An 18,925-nucleotide genomic window follows, 5' to 3' on the forward strand; every position below is an offset into this window, starting at 1 on the left:
AGGAAATGAGACTCAAGGAATCCTGATTCAGTCTGAGTCTCAGTATGAATGTTTGGCCAAAACTGAATTAGTGCCAGGCAGGTGTTACTTCCCTAAGGAAGGTGAGAGTTCTGTCACTCTAAGTGATGAGAACTCTCAAGAAGTATTCACAGAAAAGAGCCTGGGAGTCACAGGCGTGTTAGTCCTGTGCAAAAATTAAGTACAGGCTTGTTAATTATTCAACTATGATTAGGGTTTTAGCTGAGATTCTTGCAAAAGCAGATCCCAAGCTGGGCGAGGTGGCTGAAGCCTATAATTCCAGCACTTTGGGAGGCTGAAGTGGGTGGATCACCTGAGGTCAGGAGTTCAAGATCAGCCTGGCTGACATGGTGAAACCCCATCTCTACTAAAAATACAAAAAAAAAATTAGCTGGGAGTGGTGGCAGGCACCTGGAATCCCAGCTACTCTGGAGGCTGAGGTGGGATAATCGCTTGAACCTGGGAAGTAGAGGTTGCAGTGAGCTGAGATTGTACCACTGCACTCCAGCCTGGGTGACAGGGCAAGACTCTGTCTCAAAAAACAAACAACAACAACAACAAAAACCAGAAACAAACAAACAAACAAAAAACAGATCCCAAGATAAGATTTTACTGCAGGTAGTTTATTTGAGAAGTGATCTCCAGAAACATGGTGAGAGAACGGGGCAGTGATACAGGGAAGGGAAAAGGCCAACAAGGGGTGCATTAATGGGCAGTTTTCTGCTGTAATCAACCAGGGCTCCCACTGCTGAGGACCTAGTGAGAGATTCTGGAGCACACTGTAGGGTTGTCCTCTGAGGGGCCAGGATGTTGGCTATTTATCTACCATCTCCTTCCCTCACAGATTGAGAGTTGTTTCAGGCACATGAGCTCCCCAACACTTCCCATCTGCCCCGTTCCCTGGCCAAGTGTGCAACTGTGGCTAAAGCAAAACCTCAAGCAGAGGAAGATGCATGGGCTCCTGGTGGGAAGACAGCAGCACATCCAGGACTGTCTATCCAAGCTGTAAATAAGATCTGGTGTGGAACAAGAGAATATAGGAGGGACACTGACATTCTCTGCAACAATTAAAAATAAAATGAAATAAAATAAAATAAAAGTGCTTACTGAGTAGGTATACAAACACCAGCCAAACCTACATGATGATCTACTAAGTTTCTGTCTGTAAATAGGGACCGAGAGAGAGAGAGCCACCTTTAACAAAGTTGGGAGGAAGAGTCCGACCAGTGTTCTGTTCTGCTGTAGATGAAGGGCAGGAAGGATGGATCAGCTGAATGAGTTCTTGGAGATCAGACCAGTGCTCAGGGTGGGACTAATGCTATAGCAGTGGATTGTGTAGATATCTGTAAAACACATAGATGCCAAGAGCCTGGCCCATTTTTCCAGAGATGTTAGTTTGACATGGATGAGTACATGGCTGTGGCTCTGTCTTAAATTCCTTCCAAATGCCACAAGTTGATGCTATTTTGAAAAATAAGGTGGTGGATTTTTGTCTCACACATGTTTCCTGCTCTCCCCACATCCAACAAAGGAATGAAGGAAGCCTGCACACATACACACGCTTGCATATCTCACATTTGGTGTTCTAGTTCCCCTCATTGACCGGTTTTCCTCTCAAGGTGATTAGAGGGCCACTTTACTGTGGAATCTCCCCAGTGTTCTCTCCTTATACCTATAGCCAAGCCAACTTTCAGGTCTTAACTCAAGGGGCATTTGACCCATGGAGCCTTATTTGATGCCTCTGCCCTCAGCTGGAGGTGATCTCTGCTGCCTCTGAACATCCATTTAAACCATACCCTTCTCTCCTGCTCCTCTTCTTATACTGTTTTATAGTCAGGCTTCTGTTTCCTCATGTCCTATTCATCTTTGCCTCACCCCCGCACCTGGACTGGACCTTACCCTTCATGACACTACTGCAGGCCTCTGGAGTCAGACACCTGGGTTTGAGTTCTGTTCTTCTACTCACTAGCTGAATAGTTATGGGCTTAGTTTCCTCATCTGTGAAAGAGGGCCCCAAGAAGAGCCATCTCAGGAGTGAGGATTCAGCAGGAGAATGCTGGCCAAACACTTAGCCTGGCACATAATTATTCTTGGCATCGTTGCAGTTGCAGATGTTTAGTAAGTGTTGAGTGAATTTCAGTGCAGTGTCCACAGTACAAGCCTTTTCATCATTTATTCTTACATACTCCCAGAAAGTTCCCCAATGCAGCACATTCCTTTAATAGCTTCCGCATCCTCTGGCTTCATTTTGTCCTCCAACTGTGACCTGAGCACTGCAACTTAGATTCTACTCAATTATGATTCATTGCTATGTGAGTCTAGTGGATGGTCAGGAAATCTCTCCTCTCCTAGATATCCCATTCTTGTCTGGTTTCCTCATCTTTTACTTGGAGACAAGAGCTGTTCACCTTGCTCTGATTAGGTGGAAACAAGACAGTAGAAGAGTTCCTGAACATTTGGGATTTCCCTGGTGGGAAACAGGGAAAGAAAAGAAAGCCTGATAGAATAAAACTGTAATTGCTGTTGTACAGTATTATCTCCATATCCCGTAGCAACAGATCTTATTATATTTTTTTCTTATTTAAACCATATTCATGAAGGTTTTATTGTTAACTTGATCCAGATGACTGATCAAAGCATAGTTTGTTATTGCCACCTTGCTAAAATATTTTTAAAAGCAGTTTTAATACGACGTGTTTATCACTACATATTGCCATTAGGCAATTGAGTCTATTACTAGTCAATCAAGGATTTTCATTTTGTTTCAAGAGCTCCTTGGATAAACTCTTCAGAAATGTCAAAAGAGTTGGAATATCTGGCACCTTTTCACAGATGGTGTTCATCAGATATTTTAGTTAATGGATAAAGTTTCAGTTTTCCATGTTTGACTTTTGGCAGTAACAGAGGTTTTCTAAAGGCTCCTGTTCCCCCAAACGCTAGGGGATAGTAAGAAATGAAACTGATAACACCCCAACACCCCTTATTCTTAATGAGGTAAGTAATCAGGGAGGTGGTATAGTATTTCACTGGGTCCAATTATTTAAGGAATGGGATATTTCTTGAAGAAGACCAATTAGACTTTCCCAACAGCTCCAAAGCTATGCACATACTCTGCCTTCGCCACTCCCAAGAATTACAACAAACAAAAACAAATAAACAGGAAAAGTTAAACTATCACATCAAAAGTTAAATACTCAACTGGCTCATCCTAGACTCACATCTTCCCTCTTATCTTTTCCACAGTAGCCTGTGTGCCCTCTCCATCCGTCCATTTTTACACTCATATACTTTGACACACCTTTACTTAACAGCTAAGACATGAGACTCTGCCCTAGATGGGGAGTGCAAGGGCAATCCACACGTAGTACTTCCCTCAAGAGATTTTCAACCTAGTGGTGGAGAAAGCCAAGCGAACCTGCAGTTAGTTACCATTGGTTCAGATAAGTGCTGTGATGGCAGAGACCCAGGGGAGTGGCTACAGCATTCTGCTGAAAGCAGTGGAAAAGGCAGGCGTAGGAAAGTTATCTCTGGAGATGATGGCGTTGAAGCTAAGACCAGAGAACTAATGGGCATAACTCAGGTTTAAGGGGTAGAGAGTGAAGAGCAGGACGAAGAGAGAGAATAGCATGTTCCAAGGCTGGGACAAGGAGATCGGGAGGTATGACTGTGGAAGTAACTAGCAGTCACCTAGCAAAAGATACCTAAGTATGTCAAAGACCCAGGCCATTTTCCTGAATGTGGCGGGAGCCTCCCGAGAACTTGAATCCAGGGAGGAACAGAAAGCTGAGTCACTCTGGCTATGGAATGTGTTCAATGGGAGGTGAGAGTGCGGCAGGAGAGCTGTTAGGAGGCGATGGCCCCAGAGAAATAAGGTGGCGCCTGGAAGAAAGAGGAAGTAGAAAATGAAATCTGATTAGATTCGTCTCCAGTCATGACATAATATAGTAAAAAGAGTATAACACAGTTAACCAAAGGCAAAAGTGTCTGGTCAGCAGTTTGGTAGACACTGCAAAGGAAATAAAAATGGGCCTCAGTGAATCGCTAAATGAGTCCCTGAGTTCCCAAGTGCTGTGCTGTGGAAAGCAATCCCTCTCCAACTCTATATTAATTTTCCTGGGTTTTTAGTTTTGCCTTCCTGGAAGATTTGCTGCTTCGGGCTTTTCAGTGGGCACCTCAAGCATCTGAGGCTACAGGGCTGTGAACCATTATATATGGGATCACCTGGTAAGTTTGCCTAGAATTATTTGAACAAACAGTATCCGTGTCCAATCCTTGTTACAAATTTCTGTAGTTTTTCTTTCATTGACTATTAGGGAGTGTTATTTGTGACTTCTTATCTTTCCAGACCCTTGTTTAGGTGTAAACCGACATAATTGGGTGTAGATGAAGCTAGGTAGTGCAGATCTAAAAAAAAAAAAAAAAATTTAAGAGATCCATTTTAAATTTGACAATTAAAGGATCAAGATTGATCAAACTGTTTTTATAGGAGAGAACACCAGCAACTAGCCAGTAAGAAACTGGTCACAGTTTAGGGGATATGTTACAAGCAAGATAAATAAAAACGATCTAGAGTATCAGACCAAACTCTCATTTTTCATCTCTGTTTCACACTCTTCTCTTCCAGCCCAGACTAATCAAAAGAAGCCTCTTCCGCTCACAATTGCTCTGTGTACATTTCCCCCAGATCTGGTATTCACATGAACAACGTGGTTTATTTATATTTCAGCACCAAATTGGAAAGATGACATCATTCATTTACAGTCTTTATCCCATGACATGCCTACTCTCCAACACCTCATTTTAGCAGACACATTTAGGACTGCATATAGCATCTTGTTTAGCTTGTACATTCTTTTATGGGATACAGTTCAAAGGTAGGGAACTTTAGGCTTGTTGCTGGTAAGAAAATAATCTCATAAAATCACAGGAGCTTCCCCAAAGGATGAGGATATTACGATGTTTACAATAGCAGAATTATTATTTGTTCATTTAGGCTCCATCCTTCATTCTCAAGCGAGTCCCTTCCTTCTTGCCCACAGCAGATCTTACAGCTCCCCTCAGGCTCTCAGAATTCTATTTAGAAGAAACAATTCCAGATTTATTAGTTCATGAGTTCAAAAGTACAGGATCCTGACAATACTGGAATTTTAGGTGTGAACGCCGAATTTCAGAATCTCATGTGCAATGGCAGACTGACTAAGGGGAATCTCAGTACTTAGTCTGCAGCAGCTCCACTGACCTGCTCTTTCTCACAAAGCATAACTTGCCCATTGGGTCTTCTGACACTTTAAGTAGACAAGTGAAGGATGGAAATGCTCTCAGCTGCCAAAGGTTGCCTGGGATTTTTTTATTTAATTTTAAGTGGATCTTTCCCTCTATTTTTATTGTTTTTATTCATATACACAGTTTTTTTTTAACATTCACTTTGGGGGCTTTCAAATATTGTACACATTTTTTAAAAAGGAGTGAGTAAATCATGAGACATCCTCTGGCAGATAGAATTGGGATGTGAGGTGTTTCCAAAACTTAACAGAACCAAAGCATTTTATGGGAAATCTCTTTCTACCTGTTTAGCTGTTTGCCTTTTCTGCTAGCAGCAAGACAAGGGAAAAAGCCTGGAGATTGAGAATTGGATGACCCAGAAAATCTCCATGTTCTATGTCAAGAAAGAGACTCTCAGGACTGAAATCTACACCTTACCTTTCTAGCTGCCAAATGAGGATAATAATTGCTCCTAGGAAAGTGTTGAGAATAAGTTGGATTGTATGTGAAAAATACTATAAGAATACACAATGTTAGGCCCAGACTTTTCTTTATTGTCAGTGTGTTATTTATATTACATAATAAAACTCCAAATGGTTGGAGGCTCTGCCAACCCCTGACTTCTGGCTCTCTGAAAGTACTGTTGGTTCATTGTCATCTTGAGCCACCAGTGGGATTGTTATGGCAACTCATGAAATGTCCTCAACTCTCCGTGACCCTCCCTGCTGAAAACAAACATGCAGCTTGTCTCTAGGATGGCAGCATCCCTCAAAATCATGGCCCCTTCATTCTTTTGGTCACTCATTACAGCAGCATGTATTGTATATCTACATCTGCTAGGCCCTATGCGAGATTCTGGGGAGAGGCAGATGAAAGAAATAGCTTCAAGGTCTATGGACATACAGACGGATAAATCTGTGGTTATACAGCCATGGTGCGCAGGAGGCACGTGTCACCCAGCCTCAAGGACAGGGTCAGGAAAAGGCTCCTAGAGTAAATAGTTTGAGTTAGCCAGTCATAGAAGTTAAAGGTGAAGAAAGGGGCCAGGGAGGCATTGCAAGCAAAGGAAGCAGCACATACAAAGGAGGAAAAATGTCTTATAGCAAACAGTAACAGCAGTAACTATAGTAATGACAGCATTTGACTTTCATTGCCAGTTACTGGACTGACACTTGAAGTCCATCACATCATTTGCTCCTAGCAGCAACCCCAAGGAAAGAGGCACTATTAATCCCATTTTAGAGTTGAGGAAATTAAGGTTTATAGTTTACTCTCTTAAGGTCACATAACCAGCAAAGAGGTGGAGCCAGGACTTGAATCCCTTGAATCCAGGCAGGTCTATCATCAGACCCGTATTTCCTGACTTTCTGAGCTGGATAATTTTGTTTGCTCTTTTCCCGTGGTCTTTAGGCATTTTTCTAGATTCTGAGAGCCTGTCAGGCCAGTTCATCACTGGTCCATTTCCTGCCGTGCATAATAAAGCAGTACGTTTCTATGGCCCTGGGGGTTTAACCATGACTCCAAGTTGCCTCATGTGACAGGCATCATGGATTGTAAATTAGAGTGGTCAGTTCTTCTCCCATTGACTTTGTACCTTTGGCTCAGTTCCCTCAAGGAAGAAAATCAGTTAAAATGTCCATAGAGAGCCATTTCCCAAGAAGTCATCATAGCAGTAAACCATCTCCATCAGTATATTTGCATTTGGCAGCTTTTGAGTGGATTTCTCTGCCTTGTCTTGTGAGACCATTGTCTATCTGTAGTTCTGTGTTTCCATCCGGCCCTTCCCATCTTTCCATCCAGGACTTCCATCTCCAGCTTGCTCTAGAGTGTCCGTCTAGAATCTCAGTCATAATTGTTGGTACTCTGCGATTGCAAGCTCGCCCTGGATCTCTGTGATTGCTTGACAATGTAAAGCAAAGCATCTTAGAGTATGTCCATTTTTTCCCTTTTAAATCACAAGGAGGAAGTACATTAACATTTACAGATGTAACATAATAGCTTTAAGGATGTGACAAAGCTTTTTTCACCAAAGTTAATGGCATGGTGCTTTCTTTATTAAGTTTCAACTTGACTAACAGTGGAAATTCCTGGATTAGGAACAAAGGGATCCCTATAGGTACTATAATTATGCCCTGAATCTCTTTGACTGATCTTCTAGCTCCTGATGGAATCTTCCTTGGTTTTTGTTCTGCACAGACCCAGAACAGAATGAAGTTGATGGCAGACAACTACGATGAGGACCATCACCATTACCATCACCACCACCATCACCACCACCATCGATCTCCTGGGAGGTCGCAACATTCCAATCACAGGCCCTCTCCGGACCAGGTCAGTTTCATCGCTGCTTACCTCCAAGACCCCTTTTACCCTTTAGATATTTTAAGATAAAATAAATAATCCTCAAGAAATAATAAACAGCATAAAGTGATACGTTCTTTGAACTGAAACTAATAGCTTTGGTATTTATTTCCATCAGTCAAGGAATCTAAATGTTTTTCTTTCTCCTTCCTCTTTAAGGTTTTGTCTTTTCTTGTTTATGTTATGCATTTTCTTTCCTCCCCTCCTTTCTTCTTTCATAGATATGTAGTCTATTGCTGGCTCGGTATCTCATGGAGGGTTACTTTGGAATGTCTTTTTCAGAGTTTTAAGAGAAAGCACTTTGTTTCCATGAACTTGGCAACCAGAGAAGCCTTGAGTTCGCTGAGCACTTTCCTAGAAAATTCTTTAGTGATGCAAATTAATGGTGGAGTAAAACAACAAGGAGAGAAATCCGTTTTGCTGGCGTTTTAGCCAGTGAAGTCAAGGAGTCTGGTTTATTTGATTTGGACCCTATCTCCTCCTTGACTAAGTAAAGCATATGAAAAGATGGATTGACAAAAAAAAAACCGCCTGTGGTTTTACAGCAATATTTACATTCACCCACCAAATGCAAAAACTATTTACAGTGTTTAGTATTAAAACTCTTGAAGGTGAATTTTATGGAAATTAGGAAATTAAATGCAAACTAGCAGGATAATATAGTCAATAAGAGCAATATTTCTTACTTCATTGTACTAAGATTCTCGCCTCCCCCTGCCCCCATTTTTGGTGATCCTAGTGCAACTGATACATTTCCATAGATGGGAGCAATAGGTAACAAAATAGAACCATCTGGATAAGTATGCACTCCTTTGGATATGGCAGGGTGAGGGCTTGTCAGAATTACCTGTGTGAAGAGGCAGTTTAATTGTTTGCTGGGGGAGGAGATACTTGTGATGCTCCTAAAACTTTTCAGGTGGCTCTGTTTCCTTTTCACCTCCTGTTGCTAGCGTCCCAAAGAAGTTAAGATTTGAAATTTCCAAGTTGTTTTACCTGGAGTACAAGTCCTGGGGGAGCTGTTTATATAGAACACAGCATTAGAAGTTCTCCTGGGAGCTATGCAGCGAGGCAGCCAGCACTGAGCTTGACCTGACCTTTGTACCTGGAAGCTTTTGCCCTCAGAGACCCCAACATTGCTGAAGCTGTTCACATAGAAATAATTTAGATTTCTGAAGCCAAGTACAGACAGGGCATGATTTCATGTTTTAGCTGCCAAAATATGCTCTTGATTTGGAGATCTGAAATATGGAGAGCGGTGTCAATTTCATGTCATTATCTTGTATGTCTGCGTTTTGGTTTTGTTTTGGTTTTATTTATTCAATTATCACCCTTCACCATCACCACCACCACCACTACCACCTCCCCACCTTTGCCTGCCCCAGTAGACCTGGCATCCTGCTAACTAAAACAACTCATTCTCATCCCTGGTCCCTGCCCTTTTCTCCTTGGCCTTCTCTCAGATTGGGAGAGTATGAGGTTTTATTGGTGGGAGCCTGCAGTCCCCACTTTGGCCATTCTTTCTGAGCCACACATGCTAGAAGACCATCCTGAGTTCCCCCACTCAAACCCAACAGAGAGAAAAACAGAGAGCACCCTAAGAGTAGAAAGAAGGATTTGGAGCCAAGTCAGGGGAGTGGGTCACCCAGGGACCTGCTGAGATAACAAACCAGCTTGTCTCATCACAGAGACACATATGCTCATATGTTCTACTGGGAATGAAGCACCAGAGCACATCTTGTGAATGATATTTCTTACAAAAGCTAGGCTCCTGCTACTTTTCCAGAGAGCTGTGATCACAAACTAGGGTGTCTCGTCTATCTGGTTGACTCTCATGTTTGTCCACCGACACTAGAGGTTGTCATAGGGTGGTGTCCTTCCCAGAAGAGTTAGCATTCCTTGAAGAGTATCTGGCTAAGGCATATTGTTGAGACCTTTGGCACATGCTTCTCACTACTACTGTTAGGAAGATGGTGATGGTCTTTCACTTTCACATCCACCATCTCAGTGAACACTCTAAGCAGCCGATGGGCATAGAGGCAGTTAACCTCATCCCCTTCTCCAGATGAGAAAGCCGGGGCCCAGGAAGTGGGTGAATAGGCTGGAATCCTGTTCCGAGTTCCTAACCTAATTCCATGGCAGCCATGATGTGGCACTTGGGGAACAGCATGATGGACAGAACCCCTGTCTTCAAGGCATTTGCTGTCTAGTCCTAGAATAAGAATCCAGGTCATCTGGTTCATGTCAATCAGAATAAGACAGATAAAAGGTAGCTCCAACTTAATTAGGGGCCCATACCTTAGAAACTTATTCTGTAGTGGGGTTCACTGTGAAAGTAAAATACTCTTGACCAGAAGGGTATTTTTGTGGTTTTAAGTTGAAGTCATCAAGTCAGTAAGGCTCCTTTGCTAGACTCTTCTAATTAGAGAAGGAGAGATTAAGCAAGGAACCCTAGTGTGAGAGTAGATTGGCACCAGTGTTGGAGATGGCCGTATCTCCTGAGCTGGATACCCCTTTTGACTGGGCATCGCAGGTCTAGTGGAATGATACATTCCCCTGTGCTGAAGATTTCAGATTTGGTAATCAACAACTAGTATATCAGCATATGTACTGTTACCAATCTAAGTCCCAGAATAAAATAGTTATCAATGGATAATAGTTATCAATAGTTATCTTTCCCAATTGATTACAAACCCTACACTTAATTGCGTAGCCCGCATACACTAATACATCTAGGGTACATATGAGTATATGTTTCTTCTTAGGAGAAAAATGACAGCCATATGAAAGCATGAGAGTCCTAATAATGGGGTGATGTGGATGAGATTTTAACTAAATGTTCATAACGTACCCGTGTTAGCTGACCTGACTTAAAGGGGAAAGGTCTCTTCCAGGGATTCCTGATTCCCTTTCTGTGAATCTTCCAACACTGGACTTCCTGTGGCCCTAAAGACTTGACCAACAATGACTTATGGAAGAAGGGCTACAAAATGTTGATATTGCCTCTTGAGCTTTGTTAAGAGATCAGAACACATGAAAGTGGAGAAATAGGAAAAATCAGTTGCCTTGTTACTTTTCCAGAAAAAACTCATTTTTCCTTAGGTAATTCAATTTAAGTATTGCCAGGTACTTACATGATTATATTCTTTTTCCATTTCTTCCATGTTCCTTTCTCCTTCACTGTGATTTTTCTTGCTCCTTAAGAGAAACTGAATCCAAGTATTGTAAGTCTAGACTAGCATTTCCCAAAGTAACTTTTAGAGTATTAGTCCCATGAGGAAAGCCTTGAAACAAAGACTCTCTGGGCAAAGAATTTTGTGAAAGTGCTCCGTATTATAACTCTATCTTCGAGCTTCCTGGGGCAATTAGCAGATCAAAGGATCTAAAAAGTCATATAAGAAAGAAAGCTCTCCAGTTTAATTTAATCCAGTATTTCCCAGACTTATTTGATTGTAGATTTCTTTTTTCTTTTCAGTAACATCTGTGCTCTGAGAAATATTGTTCTCAGAGTATCAGGTGAAAAAAGAGACTACCCATTTTATAACATGACTGAACCAGTTTCCAGCAGTATTTTTTATCAGAAGGTGGGATTTTCAGGCAACTTCTTGCTTTGCACAACAGAAAATGGAAGTGCCTCTTCCATTCATTTCCTGGGATACCTTCTTAAAGGCACTGACATCTGAGAATGAGTGATCCCAAGAACCCAGTAGATCTAAACTAAGGGAGTCATTAAGGTTGAGGACCCAGGATATCAACAATAGTCATAAATACACAGCTCTTCAGGGATTACTGAGGAGGTGGGAAGATTTGGAGAAGATGTAAGAGAAGTCAGTGCAGTGTGGCCGTTCAACAATCTAGCCCCCTACCTGAAAAAGAAGCATTTAATAGCTGGTGGGCTGTGACCCCTAGGATGGTCACAGCCATTGAATATGTCCAAGTAGAATATCCAGACAAATCCCAATAATGACTTGGGAAATCCTTCAAAGCAAGAAGTGACCACGGGGGCAGACAACAAATATTTCCCATGACACAAGCTGCTCATGTGTTTTGAGAAACAATAAAGTCCAAAGAGTAAATGAAACATGCTGGAGACATGTTAGAGATGTTTCTTAGGTTACCAAGATTGATTTCACAAAGCCAAGTAGAAATTCAGCTTTTCCTAAATATTCTCTGTACCTGTTGTCATCAGTCTCATCTGTCATTTTCTTTAAATAGTATCTCCTTCCCTGCCTTAAAACATATCAATGATATCAAGTCTTTCTACTTTCCTTTTTCTAGACATCATACAAGTTTTACTGTCCCAGTACAAGTCATATTTTATTAAGCTCATTCCAGTGGCTCCCAGGTATATACTAACCTGGTGAATAAGAAAAGCACAGCATTAGCATGAGGTCCACACTCCAGCCAACTTAAAATGTCAGGCACCATGCAGGCTACCCTTTGTGCATCTAGGACTCACATTTCTCTTCCTGGGTCTTGGATTGGGTGTTAGGTCTTCAAGGACCTGGATCTCACTGCTTGTTTGTGCAAAATCTACTTCTATTTGTTAAAGCACTTGCCACTCTAATTCTAGCTGGGAAGGGCCTAAATGACAAAGAACCTAAACATTTTGGGGCTGGTAACCTCAGAGTAGGTGGCCACTTTTGAAAGTGAAAAACTCATAAGAGAAAACTCTTCTCTCCTCTTCCTCCTTCATTGAATGGAAATACTCGCTCATAGGTGTTGGAGAGCTCAAGGGATTTTGACCACCTTTGAGACTTTCTGATCATATTTAAGTTTTAAATTTCATTTCACATTTTACTTACAGAAAACTTACTTCTAAATGAGGGCTATGAGTTTAGGAGCATGGAGACATGATACTTATGCGATCAATTACCAAAAAATTTGGTTGAATTTCACATTTTATATTCAGATTCTTTGTCACATGTTCACATGTGTCTGGCCCTTACTAGGTACTCTGTAAATGTCTGTTGAATGAACTGCTCCTATAGTAACTTCAGGAAATAGGAAGGGCAGATGGAAGTATCCCCATTGTATAAATAAAGAAACTCAGAGGTTGTTAATGATCCAGAGTCACAAAACTGAAAATCAACAGGCCTCAGATGAAAGCCTAAGTCTCTGAGTACTGCACATTGGTGGCAAACCTCTTGGATACATCTAAGTAACCACGTGTATTTGTGATTGCACAACTATGATGGCTCCACTTATTCTTGAGTGCAAATGTGCGTTTTCCCTTTCCCATTGAATTGTAGTAAATTTTATCCTGTTTTGTTTATTTTCCAAAATTGAATTAAATGTCATCTTGGCTGGGCGTAGTGGCTCATGCCTGTAATCCCAACACATTGGGAGGCTGAGGCAGTCAGATCACCTGAGGTCAGGAGTTCGAGACCAGCCTGGCCAACGTTCTGAAACTCCATCTCTACTAAAAATACAAAAATTAGCTGGGTGTGGTTGTGAGTGCCTGTAATCCCAGCTGCTTGGGAGGCTGAGGCAGGAGAATCACTTGAACCTGGGAGGTGGAGGTTGCAGTGAGCCGAGATCACGCCATTGCACTCCAGCCTGGGCAACAAGAGTGAAACTTCATCTCAAAAAAAAAAAAAAAAAGAAAAAAAGAAAAAAGAAAAGAAAAAAAAAAAAACAGAAAAAGAAAAAAATATCATCTCATCTGTTCTCTTTCCATTTGCTCCAGCTTTCATTGTCTTTATTTCCATTCTTCTGTTTTGTGACTTTATTCCTTCCATTTCCCCCCATTTTCCCTGTTCCCGTTTACTCTTCTCTATTCCTGCTGTCCCTGTGCCAATTGCAAACTCTTCTGCTTCCATGGAGTCACCAGAATGAGATCCTCAAGTAGTGGAGACACTGGCCCAGAGGGGAAGGGGAACTGCTCTGGATCACAGGGGGTTCTTGGCAGTGGATTGCCAGGACTCACATTCCCTTGCTCACTCTCCCCTGAGCTTCTGAACATGCAAGGATCTGGAGCAAACTGTGCCCCCAGAGCAAAACAGAGGATGCTTTATTCTGCTAAGGGCTGCTGTCAGATCAGCCAGGGTGCTAGGGGTACTTTCAGAGAGTGACTTTTCTGTGGTAGAAGCTAGGTTTTCCCTTTTGCATTATGAACTTTAAGGTGTCTGTCCATTCTATGGATCTAGTCCTAGGAAACTGATTGTCCTAATCCTAAATATTATCCACTCTACTTGGTAATTTCCAGAATCTGTCTGTGGATATAAATAGTAATCCTTGGTGCTTTCTCTGCTGCTCCTGATGACTGTGTGGTCCCAGCATGTGTTGGCTCTCAGCCAAGGTGTGTGTTTGTACCATTGGACATATTTCAGAGCATTGAATGTTCACTTCCATTTTCTGCTGAAAATTCCTGTAGAATTCTACTTGGGACACATGTTGTTTTGCCATAAACCATCAAATTTCTTCGTTACTAAAGAACCCGTGCCTAGATTTGGCCTTCTCTTCAAACTGGTGGTCACAGAACTGATACATAGATTGCATTTTAAGATATAGTAAAATGATCCCAGTGACCTAATTTATAACGGTTGATAGAAATCTGCTTTTCCTTTCTGTGTATGGATCCTGGATTCTTGCATACAGGCAGATGCTTAGAGTACTGAACCTATACTCTGCTTCAGAGAGGCTGCAGCACTCACTGCCTTGGTTTTGAGATTTCTGGTCCCTAAACATGTTCCTTCTCCCCTCTTTCTACAGGCAAAAGAGCCATAAGGTAGAGTTGGCTCAGAAAAGAAAAGCAGGGCTTTTGCTGTCTCACCCTCCTACCCCTGTCCCTTCTGCATACACCTGAGCCTTGGGTACTGCTCTCTGGTAGAATTAGTCAGCATCCTATAAGAGCATTCCTCAAAGAGGGGAATTGCCAGCCATCCCTGCAATTAGGCCCTCATTGATGTTGTGGCTGGAGGCAGATGACAACTCCAGGCCCATGTGTTTCCTGGCCCTAGATCTTTTTTCATAAAACCCACCTGCTTTTGTCCTCCTTCTGCATTTTGTGTTTAGTCAACAAGAAGTTGGTGGGGCCTCACAGTCCACCAGAAGAATGAAGCAGTCACAGCAGCCCCTCCTGGGGCACCAGCTCGAGGCCGTGGGATCCCCTACTCCCACTGAGCCCCTCTTTGTGAATGCAGGGCAAGCTTTCGTGATTGATGCTCTGCTTCCCTTGCACTTTCACCGGCAGATTAGTCAAAGTGCAGCCCTTTGAACTCTGAGAGACAGGCAAGGGGTCCAACCTGCTCTGTTGCCCCCAGAAGATGAATTCTGTATATAGAGTTGTTATTCCTAGCTTTTGCTTAGGGAGGAATAAAAAGAATTTATTTTATGTTTTGAGGTTAACTGAATGTGGGATAAATGTATACATAGCATCCTGTGTGTATATATGTATGTATCACTCTATGTCAGATGAACTGAGGACTTTTCCACATATGGAAGAATTTCGCAAGATCATGTTTAGCTAGAAACTTCTCTCCCTAACTTCCTCTGAGTGCATGTTTGAATATACATTATATATACATATATATGTATGTGCACACATAAATATATTTTCATGTTTCCTCCACTGAAGAAAAATTAACACCGTATATCAGGCCTTACTAAAGTATAGCTATGGAACATACAAAACACCAGGAATTTTTAGTTCCCCATGATAGTAACCTGATAAGAAAAGTTACATATTTTAGGCTTTTAATATCAGTTTTCCAACCAAGCTCGTATGTCTAAAGTTTGCCCAGATAAGAGACAGTAGATTTTTTTTTTTTTTTTTTTTTGCATTGTATATCTAATTTCATGGCCCACTTCTTGGAAGAAGCCTTGAGTTTTGTTTCATGTAGGGATGAAGCCTTCAAATTCAACAACCCATGAAGAAACCTCTTATTGGTGCTGATGTGTATTGCATGGAAGAAGGGTTCAGAGATTTTGACCATTGCCACATCTGGGCCAGTCCTCTCAGAACTGCAGCCAAGGATATCCTGGCATGCATTTTGAAATAGCTCTTGCGAGCCACTTGCCTCTTTCCCAATACTTCTTTTCTCACAAGTAGATTGGAGGATACTGTGTTTAAAACTCAGCAGGTTAAGAAATAGAAAGATATCACAGATGTCTCTTTTTTCTTTATCCCCCAGAGACTACTAAAAATCCCCCAAACTACTAAAAAGTGAGCCAGACGGCGTATGTGATTTCCCACCATTGGGAAATAAAAGTGGCAGTTTATTTGTTTGCTTGTTTTTAAGAGCAGAAGCTGTAGAGTAACCCTGCGGTGGCTCTCTGTGAGGCCACAGGTAAAGACGGAAATGGGGACAAATGTCTGAACTGTTGTTGTGGGAGGTATTTAACTGCCTCCTTCCTCTACCAGCAGTTACATGCTCACCCAACCATTAAGAGCCACAGGAGAGGAAGGAAGGTGGAGTTACGCAGCAGTTGGGAAGCTGGCTTTGCAGATGAGCAGGTTATTGTCAAAGCCCTTTAATCTGGGTGTGATGTTAATTCCCTGCATGTAAGCACATGAGGGCATGATTTAATAAGCCCTGCCAGGTAGGGTCTTCATGTATGGGAAAAATGCAGAGCTGCTTAATGCATCAGTATCCTCCTGTTAGAGAAGGATTTTTCCTTAAAGGAGGTTTGAGCCTATTGAAGATTTCATTCAGTCTTACTCTATTTGGGATAGAGTGGTTTTTTTTTTCTTTCTTTTACTGATTTGTCTAGGTTTTACACCTTGTTTGCAGTATTAGGGTTACATTAAGAGATTTGTTGCAGTATCCTTTGAGTCAACAGGGGTTTTTCAGACATAGCCTGCGCTCCCCAGCTTACAGATGCAATGCATCTTGGCAACATTGGAGGGTTGATCTCTTTTCAACTTGCTGCTTTAATCCAGTCGAATTTGTCTAAGAGGCAGCACTTCAGCTCCCCCATTGAGAGGGGGTGGCCAGCCTTGAAATGTCGGGAAGCAGGGAAATCCATTTTATATTGCTAAACACCATTGCCCCTCTTTTTTTCTATAACTGAGGTAATAGGGATCATGTTTGACTTAAAACACTGCAGGCACTTGCAGCACTCCAAAGATAAGGGACCAGCAGAGGAAAGGGAGTAGGAAACATCCTTTAAACATACCCTGCACACACTCACAAAGTCTGTTATTGCAGGAAACCACCTTACAGACCAATAGCATTTGAAAAATTCTGATTTGGGCATCCATCTATTAATGATCTTAATAATGTCAATTTTGAACAGCCCAGAGATTCTAAAATATTTAAGAATCATTTTAGACACCATCAGGTCCTTTTTAGACACACCGTTTTGCCTTCAGCCTTAGTTTAATATCAAATAATTTGTTTTACTAGTAATCAGCTATCAACGCTACCAACAGGAATGATATGCCTAGTCATATTGGTCTAAGTCTGTAACATCCACAAACTGGTTTAATTTACATTCTTGAGTGTAATTTGCACAGCGAACCTATGGAGCATCAGGACCAGGACATGGTAGTCCCATTTTCTTTTCTTTCTTTCTTTCTTTCTTTCTTTCTTTCTTTCTTTCTTTCTTTTTTTTTTTTTTTAGATGGAGTCTCACTCTTGTTGCCCAGGCTGGAGTGAGTGCAATGGCATGATCTCAGCTCACCACAACCTCCATCTCCCGGGTTCAAGCAATTCTCCTGCCTCAGCCTCCTCTCATTGTCTTTTTTAAGCAGCTGAGGAAATGAGGAGTCAAAAGGAAATCTGATTGCCTACCATGAAGGAACCAGAGTCATGTTAAAAACACAATTTTCACTGTGTTTAACAAAGCCAAATGTTAATGACTGATGGATGAAGGAGCAAAAATAAAGCCTGTCTTCACTCCCACCCTTTTTTGTGGTTATCTGGCAATGGTTCTGCTTTTAGCAGATGTTGACTTTAAGCTCCCAAACAATATTGTTGGCCAGCATAGAGGCGTCCAGCATTTTCATCTTCAGCTGGGTATCTGATGTCCTCGAGCTGAGTGAACTGGCACAGTGCACCAAAGACTAGTTTGTCACAGCTACTTTTGCTTGAAGGAAATAGAAAACTAGTTTCTTCAATTTGCCCTATAATGATGATGCAAAAAAAAAAAAAAATTGAGGATGCGCTTAAAGATGCTATATTAGAAGTGAAGGAAAATGTCGCCCAAACTTCTATAACATTCTCGATGGCTTGGCAAAGTGGTCTCAGGTGGGTGCCCTGCCTCAGCGTGTCCTTGTGAAGTGAGCTTGCTGAGAAGAACCAACCCAGGCTGCACAGGATCTCCGGTTCATGCCTCTCCCTTGAGAGACACCCCAGTGTGTCTTTTAAAATATGGACATATACTGCATTCTCCCTCAACCAATGAAGTTCCGCTTTCATCACTTGCGGGTAGAAGAATAAACCAGAGATGTGGCTAGTGCGGTGGAAGATGGGAACAGTCATTCTGAGAAGACACAAATCAACACAATCTTGGCAATCGTAAGGAACTCTGGGAATCCGGGAAGCATATTCCTTCAGAGGAATCCAGTCATTCAAAACAGTGAGAACTGAGCCTTCCATAATTACTCATTTAGAAATATCTAAGTTGCCACATCTGCGAATCATGGCACAGTATGAAGGAAGTAAAGGTGCTGCCTTTCCCCTCAGAGATCTTAAAATGTGTTGGGGTGCTGCTGACATGTCCACGTAAATAGCTTCCACTTGCATGTGAAGACCCCTTTCTTCCAAGAGCCAGAGGGATCCAACTAAGTTGTAGCTTTTAGTTCCAACTGGGGTCTTCAACAGCTTGGAAAGAAGGCAGGACGAAGTTCAATGTACTCTAGAGCTGAGCTAAGCAGAACCAACAAATGTCTTTTGGGGTCAAAGTGAGCTCTTCTTTTTGTGGCTTCTCGGCTCATATGGTGGAGTCAGAAGGGTGTATTTTTGTGATTAGACAGACTGGAATTTGACCCTGGCTCCCCAATTCCCGGCCAGGTATCCTTTGGTGAGCTACCTGACCTCCCTCCCTGAGCCTTCCTTTCCACATCTGCACAAAGAGCCTCCTGACACCTGTGTCACGGGGCCTTGGTGAGCCTCGGAGAGGAAACACAGAAGCCGTCAGCACTCTTTCTAACCTGGAGGAGGTGCAAATACACACTGGCTCTTTTCTAGGCCAGCTCAGAAATAAGCTAACGTTTATTTTTAAAAGAACAGGAAGCAGATTTCTGAACCTGGCTAGGACTTTCCTGTTTGGCAGGGCGGGGCCGGGGGGGATCTTACCTGCAAATGGGCCCCGGAGGTTATAATAAATACAAGTCATGTAA

The 18,925-nt window shown here is 42.1% G+C and overlaps 1 protein-coding gene across 3 annotated transcripts in view; it reads left to right on the forward strand.

Annotated features, from left to right (window-relative positions):
• ERC2 (ELKS/RAB6-interacting/CAST family member 2) overlaps positions 1-18,925 on the forward strand; it is a 970,915-nt gene that overhangs the window by 764,497 nt on the left and 187,493 nt on the right. For all 3 annotated transcript variants that reach the window (XR_003118096.1, XM_025375698.1, XM_025375697.1), the window contains one exon: positions 7,477-7,611. Coding sequence is in view for 2 of the 3 variants with exons in the window: in XM_025375698.1 (XP_025231483.1) it covers positions 7,477-7,611 (135 nt within the window). In the remaining variant the exon portion in view is untranslated. The remainder of the gene's footprint in view (positions 1-7,476; positions 7,612-18,925) is intronic.

This window comes from Theropithecus gelada, chromosome 2 (genome assembly GCF_003255815.1).
Source record: "Theropithecus gelada isolate Dixy chromosome 2, Tgel_1.0, whole genome shotgun sequence".
Lineage (NCBI taxonomy): Eukaryota > Metazoa > Chordata > Mammalia > Primates > Cercopithecidae > Theropithecus > Theropithecus gelada.